The sequence below is a fragment of the Schistocerca americana genome, chromosome 1 (genome assembly GCF_021461395.2).
Source record: "Schistocerca americana isolate TAMUIC-IGC-003095 chromosome 1, iqSchAmer2.1, whole genome shotgun sequence".
In the NCBI taxonomy this organism is placed as follows: domain Eukaryota; kingdom Metazoa; phylum Arthropoda; class Insecta; order Orthoptera; family Acrididae; genus Schistocerca; species Schistocerca americana.
Window position 1 is genome coordinate 838,324,922 of NC_060119.1, and position 20,894 is coordinate 838,345,815.

At 45.3% G+C, this 20,894-nt stretch overlaps 1 protein-coding gene across 1 annotated transcript in view; it reads right to left on the minus strand.

Annotated features, from left to right (window-relative positions):
- The window catches only part of LOC124546658 (cytochrome P450 306a1), a 382,827-nt gene that overhangs the window by 308,406 nt on the left and 53,527 nt on the right, over positions 1 to 20,894 (minus strand). Inside the window, exon 2 of the mRNA XM_047125053.1 lies at positions 17,999 to 18,327. Coding sequence (XP_046981009.1) covers positions 17,999 to 18,320 — 322 coding nt within the window. The 5' untranslated portion in view covers positions 18,321 to 18,327. The remainder of the gene's footprint in view (positions 1 to 17,998; positions 18,328 to 20,894) is intronic.

A 20,894-nucleotide genomic window follows, 5' to 3' on the forward strand; every position in this document is an offset into this window, starting at 1 on the left:
TCAACTCAACTTGTTAACATAAATAAGTAAATAGGAAGGACTTTTAGAGTGTGTCTACGACGAGGTCAAGAGAGGTTGATGACACACTCTTATTGCGAAAGAAAATCGACTGGGACCGTCTCAGTGGACCCGACCCTGGTACTCCCACCCGGGTTTCCCATTTGTATAGTCCGTGGTCTCCTTAACCACTTCGGCTGTCCGAGCATATTTCTGGGACTGACCCATCGCTCGCAACTTTGATCTTATTGAGGCTTGTAATACTTAAACAATGTCTAAATAGACAGACACTGGAATCTAAGTGAAGTTGCGGGCAGTGTCTTCGTAGACAGTATGACATATGGAGACTTGGGTCGGTCCTAGAAGCGTGGTCGGATAGCCAGATTGGTTAAGGACACCATTTACAACAAGGGGGAAATCCAGGTTCGAGTCCTGTTCTGACAAGTTTTCGTGTATCGTCAGTAATTAATATCTTCATACCTAATGCAGCTAATCTCAGAAAGATTTCGCAAATGAGAATAAATTTCGAAATGTATGTTTCTTTGGACACTGTTAAAAATAAATTCCTAAGGATGTTCAGTAAAAACATGTGAGTGCATATTGCGTACGATCGCGTTGGTACTGCGTTAGAACGCATTCAGATTCTTTTAATTTTAGGTTGTACGCTCCTGGAAATTGAAATAAGAACACCGTGAATTCATTGTCCCAGGAAGGGGAAACTTTATTGACACATTCCTGGGGTCAGATACATCACATGATCACACTGACAGAACCACAGGCACATAGACACAGGCAACAGAGCATGCACAATGTCGGCACTAGTACAGTGTATATCCACCTTTCGCAGCAATGCAGGCTGCTATTCTCCCATGGAGACGATCGTAGAGATGCTGGATGTAGTCCTGTGGAACGGCTTGCCATGCCATTTCCACCTGGCTCCTCAGCTGGACCAGCGTTCGTGCTGGACGTGCAGACCGCGTGAGACGACGCTTCATCCAGTCCCAAACATGCTCAATGGGGGACAGATCCGGAGATCTTGCTGGCCAGGGTAGTTGACTTACACCTTCTAGAGCACGTTGGGTGGCACGGGATACATGCGGACGTGCATTGTCCTGTTGGAACAGCAAGTTCCCTTGCCGGTCTAGGAATGGTAGAACGATGGGTTCGATGACGGTTTGGATGTACGGTGCACTATTCAGTGTCCCCTCGACGATCACCAGTGGTGTACGGCCAGTGTAGGAGATCGCTCCCCACACCATGATGCCGGGTGTTGGCCCTGTGTGCCTCGGTCGTATGCAGTCCTGATTGTGGCGCTCACCTGCACGGCGCCAAACACGCATACGACCATCATTGGCACCAAGGCAGAAGCAACTCTCATCGCTGAAGACGACACGTCTCCATTCGTCCCTCCATTCACGCCTGTCGCGACACCACTGGAGGCGGGCTGCACGATGTTGGGGCGTGAGCGGAAGACGGCCTAACGGTGTGCGGGACCGTAGCCCAGCTTCATGGAGACGGTTGCGAATGGTCCTCGCCGATACCCCAGGAGCAACAGTGTCCCTAATTTGCTGCGAAGTGGCGGTGCGGTCCCGTACGGCACTGCGTAGGATCCTACGGTCTTGGCGTGCATCCGTGCGTCGCTGCGGTCCGGTCCCAGGTCGACGGGCACGTGCACCTTCCGCCGACCACTGGCGACAACATCGATGTACTGTGGAGACCTCACGCCCCACGTGTTGAGCAATTCGGCGGTACGTCCACCCGGCCTCCCGCGTGCCCACTATACGCCCTCGCTCAAAGTCCGTCAACTGCACATACGGTTCACGTCCACGCTGTCGCGGCATGCTACCAGTGTTAAAGACTGCGATGGAGCTCCGTATGCCACGGCAAACTGGCTGACACTGACGGCGGCGGTGCACAAATGCTGCGCAGCTAGCGCCATTCGACGGCCAACACCGCGGTTCCTGGTGTGTCCGCTGTGCCTTGCGTGTGATCATTGCTTGTACAGCCCTCTCGCAGTGTCCAGAGCAAGTATGGTGGGTCTGACACACCGGTGTCAATGTGTTCTTTTTTCCATTTCCAGGAGTGTATTTTGCTGTTTCGTGATTCCAGCATGTGTATAGCGAAATTTGTTTCATTTACTTATTGAAATGTCTAGCCGAAGGGACGTGAATTCATTCTAGTGCATTCACAGTTTTACTAATGTCTTACAGAGTCGTACATAATTTTATTTTAGCTTGACTAATATTATACAAGGTGTTTCATGTGCGACTGACACTTTTCAGTTGTGTGTCCGCCGTTGAAGGGAACCAGTGCTGGGGAGGCAGGCTGCTCACTGGCACTTTCCTCAGACTCAGTTTCAGCCAGTCTAGACGAGGAACGAGCGGCCTCGAAAAGGGTATGTTGTTCCTTCATGTAGTACTGTCCAAATTAAAACTGAACGAGCTTATTAAAGCTATCCTCGTAACACTGTCGCAGATGCATTCGTGGTCCACGTTCTTGAAATGTCCAGTATCTAGCCGCAGGTGTTTCGTTATATGTTGATCCCCTGAAGAAAGGTACACTATCTGATCAGAAGTATACGCACAACCTGTGTAATGCGGCACTGAACACTTGATGTGACACAAGGCAGACCAACCACTATAAAAGTAGACGGGAAGTATTGTGTTGTCAGTTGAGAAGCAGTAACAGTAGAAGCAATCAGTCAACAGAGTTCAGTGATTTAAAATGTGGACTAGGTATTAGATGCCACCTGAGTAACAAGTCAGTTAGGGATGTTCAACCCTTCTAAAGCTGTCCACAAGTTGATTGTTGTGTTGCCAGGAGAGCTTCTGTGAAGTTTAGAAGGTAGTAGAGACGTACTGGCGAAGGTGAAGCTGTGGCGGCGAGTCGTGAGTCGTACTTCGATAGCTTAGTCGGTTGAGCATTTGCCCACGAAAGGCAATGATCCGAGGTCCAGCTCCGGTGGGCAAATAATTTTACTCTGCCAGGAAATTTCAATTTTATCCGTTCACACTGAAGGCGCAAGTGACAATCATTAAAATTTAAGCATTTCGAAAAAACTTCGAAGTTACTTAATTCAATAAACGAGGCATTCAAAATAAACAGTATGCAGAAAAGTGTGACGCTTTAGTGTCTGTTCACAATGTTTCTGAAAAACGATATACACTGTAGCACCGAAGAAACTCTTCTAGGCATGCGTATTCAAGTACAGAGATACACTATGTGATCAAAAGTATCCGGGCACCCCAAAAACATACTTTTTTCGTATTAGGTGCATTGTGCCGCCACCTATTGCCAGATAATCCATATCAGCGACCTCAGTAGTTATTAGACATCGTGAGAGAGCAGAATGGGGCGCTCCGCGGAACTCACGTACTTTGAACGTGGCCAGGTGATTGGGTGTCACTTGTGTCATACGTCTGTACACAAGATTTACACACTCCTAAACATCCATAGGTCTCTATTTGCGATGTGATAGTGCAGCGGAAACGTGAAGAGACACGTACAGCACAAAAGCGTACAGGCCGACAGTTGAAGAGGGTCGTAATATGCAATAGGCAGACATCTGTCCAGACTATCACACAGGAATTCCAAATTGCATCAGGATACACTGCAAGTACTATGACAGTCGTGTTTTTCATGGAGGGGGCTTGCACCCCTTGTTGTTTAGCGTTGGCACTATCACAGCACAGATGTTTTAAGCACCTTCCTGTTTCCCACTGTTGAAGAGCAATTCGGGGATGGCGATTGCACCTTTCAACACGATCGAGCACCTGTTCATAACGCGCGACCTGTGGCAGAGTGGTTACACGACAATAACATCCATGTAACGGACTGTCCTGCGCAGAGTCCTGACCTGAATCCTATAGAACACCTTTGGGATGTTCTGGAACGCCCTCTTCGTGCCAGGCCTCACCGGCCGACATCGATACCTCTCCTCAGAGCAGCACTCCTTGAAGAATGGACCGCAGTTCCACCAAGAAACCTAGCAGCACCTGATTGAATGTATGCCTGTGAGAGTGGATGCTGTAATCAAGGCTAAGGGTGGACCAACCCCATACTGAATTCCAGCATTACCGATGGAGGGCACCACGAGCTTTTAAGTCATTTTTAGCCAGGTGTCCGGATACTTTTGATCACATAGTGTATGTAAACAGGCAGAATATGGCGCTGCGGTCGGCAACGCCTGTATAAGACAACAAGTGTCTGGAGTAGTTGTTAGATCGCTTATTGCTGCTGGAATGCCAGGTTATCACGATTTAAGTGAATTTGAACGTGGTATGTGTTATAGCCGGCACACGAGCGATAGGACACAGCATCTCCGCCGTAGCGATGAAGTGGGGATTTTCCCGTACGACCATTTCACGAGTGTACCGTGAATATCAGGAATCTGGTAAAATATCAAACCTGCGACATCGTTGCGGCCGGAAAAAGATAATGCAAGAACGGTACCAACAACGACCGAAGAGAATGGTTCTACGTGTAGAAGTGCAAGCCTTCCGCAAATTGCTGCAGATTACAATGCTGGACCATCAACAAGTGTCAACGTGCGAACCATTCAACGAAACATCATCGGTATGCGCTTTCTTAGCCGAAGGCCTACTCGTGTGCCTATGATGACTGCACGACACAAAGCTTTACGCCTCGTCTGGGCACGTCAAAACGGCCATTGTACTATTGATGACTGGAAACATATTGCATGATCGGACGAGTCTCGTTTCAAATTGTATCGAGTGAATGGACGTGTACGGGTATGGAGACAACCTCATGAATCCATGGACCCTGTATATCAGCAGGGGTCTGTTCAAGCTGGTGGAGGCTCTTTAATGGTGTGGGGCGTGAGCAGCTGGAGTAATATGGGACACTGGTACGTCTAGATACGACTCTGACACGTGACACGTCCGTAAGCATCCTGTCTGATCACCTGCATTTATTCGTGTCCGTTGTGCATTCCGACGGACGCGGGCAATTCTAGCAGGACAATGCGACACCGCACACGTCCAGAATGGCTATAGAGTGGCTCCAGGAATATTTCCGCTGCCCACCAAGCTCCTCATACATGAAAATTATTGAGCGTGGCCACGTGCTGTTCAGAAGAAATCTCCACCCTCTCGTACTCTCATGGCTTTATGGATAGCCCTGCAGGATTCGTGGTGTCAATTTCGTTCAGTTCTACTTCAGACGTTAGTCAAGTCCATGCCATGTCGCGTTGCGGTACTTCTGCGTGTTCGCAGTTGTACCAATTTCTTTGGCTCTTCAGTTTATTACATAGTGAAGACAGATGATCATTTTTCATCTACATATCATAGTAAATTCACAGAGAACAAGACCTGGCAGCGAACTCCACGCAGCATGCTCTCAGTGATAACTATCTTAGTAGGCATCGGATTCCTTTTATTGCAAGCATAAACTGGTCTGCTTATGGCAAATCGAATGTTTCTCCCTTATGCTGGGTGGTCAGAAACAGTTGGAAAAGCTTGTAAGTGTACAAAGTAGGGTGTGCTGAGAAATAATTAGTAAGAGAAAAATTAGATACCTTGCACCATTTGTGAGTTAATTAGCACAGATGTTAGCCAATCAGGCAGTTGCGCGCGCAAATTTGAGCGGTTCGCCAGACACGGTGTCTCCGGACGTGTTCTCCTTCTGGCTTTGTAAAACCGAACAGGACAGCGACACAAAAGTTGTACATGTGTCGGTATTAAGGATCGAACCCGAGCTAGAGACTGAGCAGTCTCGTGTGCTATCATTTACGCTATGAGGACAACCGACACTAACTGTATCTGGCGGGCCGCTTTAATTTTCGCGCGCAACGGCTTAATTGGCTAACTTCAATGCCAGTTATCTGTGAAACAGCGCGACGTCTCCTTTTTTCTTAACAATTGATTATCCCACAACCTACATCCTTACACGCTTTTAAGACTGTTTTGAGTACCCTATATAACGGCCTTGGCATCCCTACCGAGAATGGGTTATAAGAAAGTGCCAACCGTCGGTGTCAACTGAAATAATTAATTTCCTCCAGAAAAGGACTGGGTGCATTTGGCGTGGAGCTGTGCTGTGTTTATGTTGCATTTCCAAAACCCACAGATTTCAGAAGTCTTCATTAAAACTAACGCGAACTGGGTATTTTTGCTATTACAAGTTGCGTAAAGATATAATGCAGTACCAAACAGTCAATGCGACTGCTTAATGTAGGCTGATTTGCCTGGTCACAGTAGAGACGGCGGTGCTGTGCCTTTGTGTTTGTCGTTTCTCTTCAGTCTTAATCACTTACTGATGGAAAGGTTTTAATCACCGATTGCCGTAACAGCGGCCTTCACATTCTTTGTGGGCGTTCTTTCAATGTGCTGCACTGTTCACAAGTGTTGGTGTATTTGTACGAAGGAAGAAGTAAAAGCTGACAGTCATTCTTATATAACAATAGATAACAGTTATTATATAACAATTTTCAACATTCAAATATAGCGCAATATCAAAACGTTCTCTTTAGATAATCTGAGATCAAGGAACGTGTATTTCGCTGCGTCACTTGCCGTCGCCCCAGGGTACATGCGCTGTTCGAAAGCCATTACCTCTCACTTTTTTTGCCAGGGCTGCGGATCTGACTCACCAGACAAGGGTGTTGTTCCAAGATAGCATCTCCACCTACTTTCTCCAGACTGCAGCGGAGTACTTATCGTCACTCGAGGAGCGTGGTTTAAGTTCCGCAATAGGTAGATGGACGTTCAGAGCGATCAGCAGCTTCTAGACAATAACACGAACTTCTGCTGTACTCTTATCAGAACATTTATGTCTATCTTTGTGAGGAAAAAAACAATGAAAATTTTATCCCAAAGAGCTACCTCATTTGCCTAGAGTTTATAAACGCAGGAGTGCGGACCTGACGAGCTTGTTGGCTGAATAAGATTTTACTTCTTACTCACCCCTCCAGTGAATCTGAAATAGGTATCTACTCCAGGGAAACTTCTGCAGTGACGTGAAAGTACAGGGACTCTACAAGCATTGCATGACGCTCCTAGCGACTAGAAAAAAGCGTGGGTCATTCCCGAAGAACGATCGTAGGTCAGATTCACGTAATTTAACGCCTTTATCGCTGACGTCAATCCTTTCTAGAATTATGGAACATATTCTGTCCACACATATTATGACGTTTTTGGAGAACGAAAATCTGCCCTATAAAAATCAACACAGATTCCTCAAACAGAGATCTAGCGAAACAGATCGCTGTGTTCCTCCGAAATCCACAGTGCTGTAGACATCAGCACTTAAGATGATGCCCTGTTCCTAGGCTTTAGGAAGGCGTCTTACATCTTCCCAAACGGTCGTTTAGCGAAAAAAAAAAAACCGAGTTTATCGAGTATCGGGCCATATTTTCTCCTGGATTCAGAACTTCCTTGCAAATAGAACTCAACATGTCTCCCTTAACAGAACAAAATCGACAATGTAAGGGTGATTTTGGGGGTATCCGAAGTGTGATAGGCCGGTCATTGTTTGAAACATACTTATAAATGTTCTTGTGGAAAATGTCGGGAGCTCCATAAGACTATTTGCAGATGATTTGGTTGTCTTCAAGAAGATAGGAAAGCCAGAAGACTGCAGCGATTTGCGAAAGTACCTCCAGAGGGTGGATAAATAGTGACACTCGGCCTCGAACGAAAATAAATTTAAAGTATTGCGAATACATAGGAGAAGAAGTCCAGTACTGTGCAACACTGACGACAAACTGCAAAAAAGTATCTATCGTAAAATATCTAGGAGCAACCAACCGGAGAGACATTAAGTAGAAACACCGCTTAAATCAATTAATATAAAAGCACGTGTTATATTCACAGGAAGAATATTAAGAAAATGTAACTCATCCACGAAAGAAGTGGCTTAAAAAGGTTCGACCGATTCGTGACTTGCTTATCACTTTGGGACCCTTACCAGAAAGGACTAATAGAAAGGATAGAGAAGACCCATCGAAGAGAGGCACATTTCGTCATGGGATCGTTAAGTCGGCACCACAGCATTTCAGAGATATTCAACAAACTCCACTGGCAGACGCTACAAGAGAAGGGTTGTGCATCACAGTGTGATTTACTAATGAAAGTACGAGTGGGTACGTTCCGTAGATAATTGGACAACGTATTCATTGCTCCCACACACGTTTAACGAAATGACCACAACGAGAAAATTCAGGAAATTATAGCTAATGCAGAAGTTTAGTGACAATCATTTTTCCCACACACCATTCGCTAATGGAACAGGGAAGAGGGAATCAGATGGTAGTACCAGAAGTACTTTCCATCCGTCAGGCTTCTTGAAGAGTATGACGTGGATGTACATGAAGTACTTGAGGTGAACGGCTTTACTTTGCTTAGGAGTGGTGTATCTCTCTGATCAACTGAGAAGCTGATTGTATTAAGAATTTACTGCTGGTACTACTGAATGAACATTGCTGAAGCGGTATCACTCATAAGTCTTCCAGTAGAAAGGGCAACCAGCCGCTCTTAGATGTAAACAGGTCTAATACAGGTAACTCCCTATCTTGTGCTACGTACATGGTGCAACCTATCAAACGTCACCAGGCCAACAGATTTCGAACTATCCGAACCGACCCGAAGAGAGACTCAGAAGGACTTATTAAAATACTCCAAGAAACAAAATTGCTGTTAAATAATGCAGTTAAAATTTATTTTCTCCTAATACACGAGGAACAACTAGTCCGAACAATAATGTTTGAATTTCGGAAATGTCCCAACTATGCATACCACATTTTACACTGTGTAACACTTAATAAAACTGTATGCAACTAACACCTCCGACAAACATCGATCATTTTTTGATAAATATATCGATATTTTCCCAACACCTCTGTAGAGAACCATCCACGTGAAACGACTCTCCTTCAAAGAAGGAAATCATGTTTTGCCATGATTTCTTCGATGGTATTGGTTCAAATGGCTCTGAGCACTATGGGACTCAACTGCTGTGGTCATAAGTCCCCTAGAACTTAGAACTACTTAAACCTAACTAACCTAAGGACAGCACACAACACCCAGCCATCACGAGGCAGAGAAAATCCCTGACCCCGCCGGGAATCGAACCCGGGAACCCGAGCGTGGGAAGCGAGAACGCTACCGCACGACCACGAGATGCGGGCTTCGATGGTATTCTTCCCAACATGGCACAAATGTTTCGAGATGTCTCTGATACCTTCGCACCTCTCTTGAACACAAAGACACACACACACGCACACACACACACACACACACACACACACACATGCACTGTGCACATGCGCACACACACACACACACACACACACACACACATAGCGGTTTGGCAACACGCCAAACAAAAACACTTAAGTTTTTCACCAACCTAATATTTTCATGAAAATTTTAGTCTTGGTGACAGTTTATATACCCCAATATTCCTCAGGCCTCATGATGCACGAGCAGCTATTTCGCTGTTGAATATTGCACGATATTCGCCATTTATCGTAGATATTTCGCACAGAAACTCACACTACAACAATATTGAGTTTTACGCTTTTCCCAAAGCGTGAGCAGTAAGATGCGCTGTATATCATAGGTGCTACGTGCTCTGCGACGCACACACCTAGCCAGTGTAATGGTACGATCCTACGGTATTTTTAGCCGCAAGGCCCCACCTGGTGTTGTTCGGCCACCTAGTGCACTTCGACGACTTGTGTGTCGATGACGATGAAATAATGATGAAAACAATATAATATCCAACCCTGAGCGGATAAAATTCCCAACACAGCGGTGAGTCGAACCCAGACCCCCTGCATGGCAGTCAGCCGCGTAGCGCTGATCACACAGTTATGGAGCACATAGCCAGTGAGTGGTCACCATAGGCTGCTGGCCAGTGCCCGCTGCATCGAGCGCAGTGCCTCAAGCACAAAACGTCCTGATGTGGACAGTCTTACGTCGTCGGCGTCGTCTTCTCCGCAAATTGCACTTAGAAGGATTGAATTTTGTTCCTGCGCCATACATTGTACCTAGCGAGGAATTCATTGGTGGAGTGGAGCAGGCGATGCGGCATCTCTCACGAGACGACGCCGATAACGTAAGACTTACCACCAGGCCCCAGCAAAGCCGCCCAAAATCCAACATGAGCAGAACAGAGAGAGAGTAACTCAATTCATTTCGGAAAGATGAAGATCTTGTGGTACTACTGTGGAGGTAAATTCCGTGATTGTTCTTCATGCCACTGAAAACCACAGCAAAGTGGCATCGTTGTTGGAAGATAGCACATACAAATGCATAAAATGGGACCCAACTTTGTCATACAGCAGAAAAACGGTGGATCTCCTGAAGAATCATGATCTAACTGGGGATAACATCAAGAATGTCAGAGCACGAGCTTCTAGACCCAAGGTTGTACAGACTACCTAAGGTCCACAAGCAAGTTATTGCACTGAGGCCAATTGTTAGAGCCATTGGTTCTCCTACCTACAGGCTGGACAAAAATTAAACTAAGTTGATGACTCTAATAGTGGGCCACTCTGAACACGACATCAAAAATTCTTGTGAGTTCATTGAGAAAATTAAACAAATTAGAGTTGGCCCAAACGATATTTTAGTCAGCCTGGATGTGCTCTTATCATTTACAAAAATTATTGCGGAGGACACATTGAAACTGTTGGCAGAGCATTTCCTTCCTGGAACGACAGAGTTGTTAGACATGTTATGACGACCACTACTTTTTGAACGGCAGTAAATTTTATGAAATCACGGGTGGAATATCTATTGTTTCTCCGTTGTCTCCAGCAATAGCCAATTTTTTTATGGAACATTTTGAGGGATGTGCATTAAATTCGACTCACCTTCGTCCATCTTCATACTATCGTTATGTTGACGACTCCTTTATGGTTTGGAGACACTACATAGAAGCTCTTGAGCACTTCCAGGAACATATAAACAGCATGCATCCGAACATCCAGTTCTCCGCCGTGACAAAGAGGGAAGGCTGCCATTTCTAGATGTTCTGGTACAGTGGAAGTCGGATGGACGTCTCGACCACTCAGTGTACCGCAAGCCGATGCACACTGATTTATATCTCAGGGCCTGGAGTTTCCGCCATCCAGTCCAGAATAGAGCAGCTTTAAATACACTGGTACACAGAGCAAAAAGCTGGCAGATTAAAACTGCATACAGGACCGACACTCGAACTCGGGACCTTTGACTTTCGCGGGCAAGTACTCTACCAACTGAGCTACCCAAGCACGACTCACGACGCGTCCTTGCAGCTTCAATTCTGCCAGTACCTCGTCTACTACCTTCCAGCGCGGACGTTGACATTATCTGGGACAGCATGACTTACATATCGACCACTCAGGAGCCGTCTTTGGGCTATCGTAAAGCCACCATAGGAGCAGTTTTGACAGTCAGTTGTTCCTGGCGAAGACGATGATGGAAACCGTTGAAAGCTTGAGGCTTTACCCTGAATTAATGCGGCAAGAAGTCCGAGAACGTTTTGTACTACAGAACACGCCGTATTTATAAAAGCATTGTTTGGAGCTTGTCTGCATGTACGTAAACAGGAGAGACTGATGTGGCTGTAATCACAGGTAGTGTTTGGCAAACGGTGGTGTCTGGCGGCACTGCTACCAAGCATCGGAGCAGCGGTGAGACACAACATTGTTAGCAGACACGTGACTCGGGGGTCGAACTGGGCGGACGTGTGGTTGAGTGGCGCTATAAGCTTTGTTTGGGCGCGTAGTGTGCTAGTAACGTAATCTAAATAAAGTCACGCAGGCAGTGAACTTTAATAATGTGAAATATATTTCTGCTGCTGGCGAACTGTTGGCGTTTAGATGTGAATAGTTCATGAACAAAGCTTACGGCATGTGCGATACATTCTTCAGTGTGTTGGGGTAGGTGATCGCGGAGTACTGGCGACCTGTTAACACTCAAGTGTTGTACTGTCGTTCCCGGTGGCCCTCTGGTCACGATTCGTAATTTGTGAGCTTTGTTGACTCGGAGACTATCATATTAAGTACTTACGTCTTTCCTAAATATCCTGGCAAGGTGTGAGACGTCCGCCGCGCGGAGTGGCCACGTGGTTTGAGGCGCAATGTCACGGACTGCGCGGCCGCTCCCGCCGGAGGTTCGAGTCTTCCCCCGGGCATGGGCGTGTGTGTGTGTTGTTCTTAACGTAAGTTATTTTACGTAGTCTGTAAGTCTAGGGACCGATGACCTCAGCAGTTTGGCCCCTTAAGAATTCACACACATCTGAACATTTTTTTGTGAGGTGTCCCACGAGGCAACATATCAACTCTTCTGTGAATGAAGTTTCGTGTGCACTATTGGTAACGGCACACTCACGTCCGAGTAAACTCTTTGAACTCTGGGAGGCGACGTCTTTGAATTGGTGTGGATGTAATGACGAATGTACAACCACTTAATTTGAGGACACTAGACCCCCAATATTCAAGAAAGGCAACAGGGATAATCCATTAAATTACAGGCCCATATCATTAACGTCGATATGCATCAAGATTTTGGAATATATATTGTGTTCGAACATTATGAATTGCCTCGAAGGTAACGGTCTGTTGACACGCAGTCAACATGGATTTAGAAAACATCGTTCTTGTGAAGCATGGCTCAAATGGCTCTGAGCACTATGGGACTCAACTGCTGTGGTCATAAGTCCCCTAGAACTTAGAACTACTTAAACCTAACTAACCTAAGGACATCACACACATCCATGCCCGAGGCAGGATTCGAACCTGCGACCGTAGCGGTCGTGCGGTTCCAGACTGTGAAGCATGGTTCTTTACTCATAGTAAGTGTTGAACGTTAATGACCAAGGATTGCGGATTGATTCCGTATTTCTAGATTTCCAGAAGGCTTTTGACGCTGAACTACACAAGCCGCTTGTAATCAAATTGCGTTCTTATGGAATATCGTCTCAGTTATGCAACTGGATTTCCTGTCAGAGAGATCACAGTTAGTAGTAATTGACAGAAAGTCATCGAGTAAAACAGAAGTGATTTATGGGGTTCCCCAAAGTGGTGTTATAGGCCCTCTGCTGTTCCTTATCTATATAAATGATTCAAGAGACAATCTGAGCAGCCATCTTCGGTTGTTTGCAGATGACGCTGTCGTTTAGAGACTAATAAAGTCATCAGAAGATCAAAACAAACTGCAAAAGATTTAGAAAAGATATATGTATGGTGCGAAAACTGGTAATTCACCCTAAATAATTTAAAGTGTGAGGTCATCCACATGAGTGCTAAAAGGAATCTGTTGAACTTCGGTTGTACGATAAATTAATCAATCCTAAAGGACGTAAATTCAACTAAATACCTAGGAATTACAATTACGAACAGCTTAACTTGGAAAGTACACACAGAAAATGTTGTGCGGAAGGTGAACCAAAGACTACATTTTATTAGCAGAATACTCAGAAGATGCAACAAATCTACTAAAGAGACTGCCTACACTACGCTTGTCCGTCCTCTTTTGGAGTGCCGCTGCGCAGTGTGGGATCCTTACCAGATAGGATTAAGGCAATGCATCGAAAAAGTTCAAAGAAGAGCAGCATGTTTTGGATTATCGAGAAATAGAGGAGAGAGTGTCATGGACTTTACAAAGGCTTGGAGTGGACATCATTAAAACAAAGGCATTTCCGTTTCTGCAGGATCTTCTTACGAAATTTCAATCACTAACTTTCTCCTCCAAAAGCGAAAATATTTTGTTTACGCCAACCTAAATTGGGAGAAACGATCATCATCATAAAGTAAGCGAAACCAGAGCACGCACGGAAAGATATAGGTGTTTTTCCCGCGCGCTGTTGCAGAGTGGAATAATAGAGAATTATTGTGAAGTTGGGTCGACAAACCGTATGCCAGCCACTTAAGTGTGATTTGTAGAGTATCCATGTAGATGTGGACGTAGATGTAGTGTTATTCCACCAGAATTAGTCTCCCTTTATTGGTAGCTGTATTCAAAGTGCCGAAGTATGGTTGTGTTGAAACATTAAATAGGCAGACTTCTCATGTTGAAGCGCCATGCGCTGATAACTGCAACAGACGTAAGTTTAGGTGAGTTTCCCATGTTGGAGCAATTCCGCTGGCCGGGAAGGACACAGAACTGGCAGCTAGGTCAGTATTAACACAATGCCAATCACCCCAGTAAACTACCGCGAGTTATGTCCGACCGTACATTGTCAAGTAAGGTTTGTCATTCCATGTTCTCTCAACGTCGTCCGATGTAATATTTTTCTGTCCTGCACCAACACAAAGGTTCCATTTACTTTGAAAAGTAATCTGACCGTGAGATGAAATCGGAAATGTTAAAAGCTCGAACACAAAACAAAACATTCTGCAGATATTGCCACATGCGAGAGAAACAAAACTATTTTTTGCTAATTTTGCGCTGTTAAAATTCACAAACTTTTGAGGTAAAATTTACACAAACATAATTTTTGAAATTTATAAGTTAAAAAACAAAGTATGTGTATATTCGAGTGAGGAAAACACATGAGCTCCAAACGGTTAAGGCTAAGTTGGTGGCATGAGACGTATGCTCCGTACCTTAGATCGCTTTTGTGTCAGTTTGAGGATATTTCCTGGCTCCATACAACACAAGTGGCCTTTATCAGATTGTTCGTCTCGACTTCCCATACACCACTGTGGTAAGTTGTAAGCAGATATCGTTTACACCGTACAGAGTGGTTCTCTGGAGAGTTATTGTACTTTGGATGTCATTCAAAAATTGTTAACTATACAAGGTCTATCGTTGTTCAGTTGACGTTGTGTAAACGAGTACTATATTTGTAGAACAAAACGCAATTTGATTGCTTTTCAACTTTAAATACAAGGTGCGTCTGGAAAGTTCGGCGAATGGTCTCAGTAAACAAAGGAGACAAGAGTTACAAGCTAACTACATCTACTGGCCTTCAAGGTTATCACCATTAATTACAGCACTCTTCTGACATTGGTTGACTTGCCGGCCGTGGTGACCGAGCGGTTCTAGGCGCTCAGTCCGGAACCGCATGACTGCTACGGTCGCAGGTTCGAATCCTGCTTCGGGCATGGATGTGTGTGATGTTCTTAGGTTAGTTAGGTTTAAGTAGTTCTAAGTTCTAGGGGACTGCTGACCACAGATGTTAAGTCCCATAATGCTCAGAGCCATTTGAACCTTTTTTTTGTAAAGCTTTTGAAAACTGCTGGCGAGCGCTCCTTGGGGAATCACTCAAAGCACCGTGGTCAAGCGATGTTGTCCGCGAATGTTCGTGAACGCCTGTGCTTACACTGTCTTTGCTTACCTGCATCCCTTCTGCTCTCATTCTCAAAGAGCCGGCGACCATCCGCAAGCGTTCGTTGCACACGGTCGGAGTTGTTTTGGGATAGTGCGTTCTTAACCTGAACGCGTTTCATCCTCGACACTGTCCTTTCCTCCTGTAACGCGTTTAAACCACAGAAATACATACTTTTTACTCACTGCTTCAACACTGTGCACGAGCAGTAACATTCATGAGTCTCCGTCATCATTTCCCCTAATCTGAACCAAAATGCATGTTGATACGTTTCTCGATTTTGCGCTCCATTTTACAGTGACGGGTGTGCGACGGATGCTTGTGGATGATAAGCAAAGAGAGTGTAAGCACTATTGTTCACGAACATTACAGACGTATCGGATATCCAACAACGCTTGACCGTGTGGCGTGTTTCGAGCGATTCCAGAAGAAGTGTTTGCTGACTGTTTCCAACAGCTTTACAACCGATATCAGAAGTGAGCTGTAGCTACTCGTAATTAGTCTGAAGACCAGTAAAGGCATTTCCATTGTAATTTTTTGCTTCTTTTATTTTATGAGACCATTCACCGAGCTTTTCATATGTACCTTGTATGGAACTGTTGTACCAAGAAGCGACGGATGCACTGACAAACGTGAGCACTACAACATTCGCCATTTAAGGGAATGACTCCATGAACACTACTTCAGTCGCACCTTTAATTTCTGCTTGCATTACATTCTAGGCTGGGCACGTTTAACGTCGTAAACCGTAGCGCCATTAACAATTCGGCCTCGTCAAGTGAGACAGTAAAGTTAAAAAAATGGTTCAAATGACTCTGAGCACTATGGGACTTAAAAGCTGTGGTCATCAGTCCCCTAGAACTTAGAAGTACTTAAACCTAACGAACCTAAGGACATCACACACATCCATGCCCGAGGCAGGATTCGAACCTGCGACCGTAGCAGTCGCGCGGTTCCGGACTGCGCGCCTAGAACCGCGAGACCACCGCGGCCGGCAGTAAAGTTAGTTGGACACATCTTCCATAGATAATCTAAACGATTCTTTTATCGGAATGGTTTGGAACAAGTCAGTTTACAGGATATGTAAACATGATTAGTGTTAACATTAGTGAATACATTATTATTTTCAGTCCTTCTCATTCAACCACATCTTTTTTATTGATTAGCAGTTTTTAAGTAGAAATTCGTCAATGGAATAGAAGGAGTTGTCCAGGAGGAATGATTTTAAATTAGATCTAAAACTTGCTTCTCTGCTCATCGGATTATGTTATTGGGTAAATTATCAGTTTTTGTTGTTGCATATTGAGTTGTTTTCTGAGCCACTGGCAGTTTTAACAATGGGTAGTAGCGGTCATTTTTCCCTCTTACGTCATAGGTATGGTCACCGCTGTTCTTCTCAAATGGTGATGGGTTATTTACGATGAATTTCATTACTGAATATATTTATCATAACGGCGCAGTTAAATGAGTAGCTCCTTGAAGACGTGCCTACGTGACGTCCGTGGGTGAGCACCACACATTACTCTTACTGCTCCCTTTTGCGCAATCAATACTTTCTTTGTAAGTGATGAGTTACCCTACAAATTATCCGAAAGACATCATTGACTGTAAATATGCATAACATGTCAGGATGTTCTTAGAATTGTTTCCAAGACTGCCTACTATACGAAGAGCAGAAGCAGCTGGACTTGTTTCATAAGCTCAGTAATATGCTTCTTCTCTTAAAGTTTTTATCAATATGTACACCCAAAAATTTGGAGAATTTTACCCTATTTACTGACTACTGCTCGTGTGCTACATCAATTGCTGAAATTACTTTATTCGTTGTACAGAACTAAATGCAGTGTGGTTTTCTTCCTCTTTTTTTCAAAATTTACAGAATCCATTTGAAGAGAACTGCTTAATAATTCCTTGTAAAATGTCATTTACTAATTCTTCTGCTCCTTCTTGACTGATACGATTTATTACAACACTAGTGTCTACATCTACATGGATACTTTGCAAATCACATTTAAGTGCATGGCAGAGGGTTCACCGAACCACTCTGACAATAATTCTCTATTATTCCAATCTCGCACAGCGCGCGGAAAAACGATCAGCTACGTCTTCCAGTGCGAGCTCTGATTTCCCTTACTTTATTATGACAGTCTCTTTAACAGATCTTTTACATTTTCTGAGTGTCCTTCCAATAAAAGGCAGTCTTTCGTTAGCCCTCCCCACACAATTTTCTCTGCGTTCCTTCCAATTAAAGCAGTTCGCAGTTGTAATTCCTAGACATTAAGTTGAATTTCCGGCCTTTAGATTTGACTTATTTAGCGCCTAACCGAACGGATTCCTTTCAGCACTCAGGTGGATGACCACACGCTTTTGGTCAATTGTCAATTTTTGCACCTTACGGATGTCTCTTCTAAACCGTTTTACGGTTTGTTTTGATCTTTAGATCACTTTACTGGAGGAAAAACGACTGCCAAAAGTACCAATGTTTTTTGCTGAAAGTGGAAGGTCATTACATACGTAAGGAACATGAATGGACACAAAATTGTGATCTCCTTCCCCCCCCCCCTTCCCCCCTCCCACCCCCCACTCCCCAGTACCTAAAATTTTCTACCTTTCCGATATTGTCTGAACTGTTCAGTGTACCTTTTGGGTTCTGTTGGTTAAGTATGCTTCAAACCAGTTGGGCGCAGAGCGATCAGTTCCATAAATACGGCGAGCGACTCACCCTTGCCCTTCATGATGCCGTGCGTGAGGTAGAGCGGCGCGCGGCCGGTGCACGCGTCCTTGGCGAAGGCGTCGCGCACGAGGCGGGCGTCGGCCAGCACGACGGTGGGCACCGAGCCCAGCCGCAGCGAGAAGATGGGCCCGTAGCGGCGCGCCAGCGCGCTCAGCGACTCGTGCGGCGCCGCGGGGTCCAGCAGCAGCAGGTTGCCCAGCAGCGGCAGCCCGCGCGGCCCGGGAGGGCTCGTCTTCTGCGTGCGGGGCCGCATCCACAGCCAGAGCGCCACCGCCGTCACCAGCGCCGCCGCGCACAACCAAGTCTCCATCCTCTGCCTGCAACCGAGCCGCGCACCCGCTCTGGATCTCCGTCCGTACCATCGCCTTGCGTACTGAGTAACTTACAGTGATCAGAGGAATAACCGTTACGAGTCATACAGCCAAGATTTTTGAAAGAATTTTACGTCGAATAAGTGAAAAGATAGAAAAGGAGGTGAGTGAAGAAAAGCATGGGTTTCGGAAAGGAAGAAGCACGATCGACCTGATATTTTCTACCCGTCAACTGATGGAAAAGAGTTGGGGGTACAACAAAAGGGTGATACTGGTTTTTATATACATCGAAAAGGAATATGACTCAGTTAACAGGGAAAGACTCTGGGAAGAAATGAAGAAGACAGATATAGAAGATGGATACATTAATGTAATAAAGGCAATGTACAGAGAACACCATTGGGGAACTCTAAGTACTTCGAAATAAGACAAGGAGTTAAGCAAGGAATATCCTATCTGTGCTGTCACCGCCAGACACCACACTTGCTAGGTGGTAGCCTTTTAAATCGGCCCCGGTCCATTAATATACGGCGGACCCGCGTGTCGCCACTATCAGTGATAGCAGACCGAGCGCCGCCACACGGCAGGTCTAGAGAGACTTACTAGCACTCGCCCAGTTGTACAGCCGACGTTGCTAGGAAAGGTTCACTGAGAATTACGCTCTCAATTGCCAAGACGATAGTTAGCATAGCCTTCAGCTAAGTCAATTGCTACGACCTAGCAAGGCGCCATTTATCCTTTGCTATGTATCTAATGAAGCATGTACAGTAACAAGACCAATGTTCACCAATTGTGGATTAAAGTTAAGTATTCCAGAAGCTACGTACATCTCTTTCTAGCATTCATTAAGAATCCTGTTTCAGACCTCACGCCATCCTGCGTGAGCTTATAGCGTCCATTTCGGCTTCCTCAAACAACACGGTGTTGGCACTTCTGCCGACACTTCACTATCTCCTTCACTTTTTAATGTTGTGATGGGGGGAATGAGTTGGGCAGTTAAAGATACAGGAAAAGAAAAAGACAAAAAGATGATTTTTGCAGATGATATGATAATATGGGGTGATTAACGCGTAGATGTACAGTTACAACTGGATGTGTGGAAGGAAATAATGAAAAGGTATTGATTAAAAGTAAATAAAGAGTGAAGTAATGGCATTTGAAAGACAGAAAAGGATCAACGTAAACATTACCTTGAATGGAAAACCCCTCAAAGTGGTAGAAAGTTTCACTCATTTAGGGAGTGAAATATCTAGGGATGGAAGAATAACCAACGAAATCAATGAGGAGGTTATAGAAGGGAGGCAATTTCTACGAAAAGATAAAACTCCTGATTTGGAATAAGAAAGTTTCAGAAAAAGCAAAACGCCTTATGTATAAGAATTATTACTTCCCTATTGTCACCTACGGAGGAGAAACACGGACAATGACAGAAAGGGACTGGACCAGTCTGCAAGCACGGGAAATGAAATTTCTCAGCGCAGTTAAAGGAAAAACAAGAATGGACAGAGTAAGGAATGTAGAGATTAGAAAGGACCTTAAACAAGAAAGTATGAGAGAAGAAATTGAGAAAAAGAGATTAAGATGGTATGGGCATGTTAAGAGGATGCATGGGTACAGACTCCCCAAAATTATGAAAAAACTAAAGATGGATGGAAAAAGGCCTAGAGGGCGCCCAAGAACGCGTTGGAAAATGGGAGTGAGAATATCTGTGGAGAGGAGAGGCGTGACCTGGCAGCAAGTGGAGGAAGGAAACTGATGTGAGGACCGAGACAAGTGGAGAGGACTCGTCAGCACCCAGACCCGGCAGTAGCTGGTGCGGGATCCGGATATACACTCCTGGAAATGGAAAAAAGAACACATTGACACCGATGTGTCAGACCCACCATACTTGCTCCGGACACTGCGAGAGGGCTGTACAAGCAATGAGCACACGCACGGCACAGCGGTCACACCAGGAACCGCGGTGTTGGCCGTCGAATGGTGATCGTCGAGGGGACACTGAATAGTGCACGGTACATCCAAACCGTCATCGAACCCATCGTTCTACCATTCCTAGACCGGCAAGGGAACTTGCTGTTCCAACAGGACAATGCACGTCCGCATGTATCCCGTGCCACCCAACGTGCTCTAGAAGGTGTAAGTCAACTACCCTGTCCAGCAAGATCTCCGGATCTGTCCCCCATTGAGCATGTTTGGGACTGGATGAAGCGTCGTCTCACGCGGTCTGCACGTCCAGCACGAACGCTGGTCCAACTGAGGCGCCAGGTGGAAATGGCATGGCAAGCCGTTCCACAGGACTACATCCAGCATCTCTACGATCGTCTCCATGGGAGAATAGCAGCCTGCATTGCTGCGAAAGGTGGATATACACTGTACTAGTGCCGACATTGTGCATGCTCTGTTGCCTGTGTCTATGTGCCTGTGGTTCTGTCAGTGTGATCATGTGATGTATTTGACCCCAGGAATGTGTCAATAAAGTTTCCCCTTCCTGGGACAATGAATTCACGGTGTTCTTATTTCAATTTCCAGGAGTGTAGATAGTGATCACAGTTCCGACATGCACTACGGTGAAA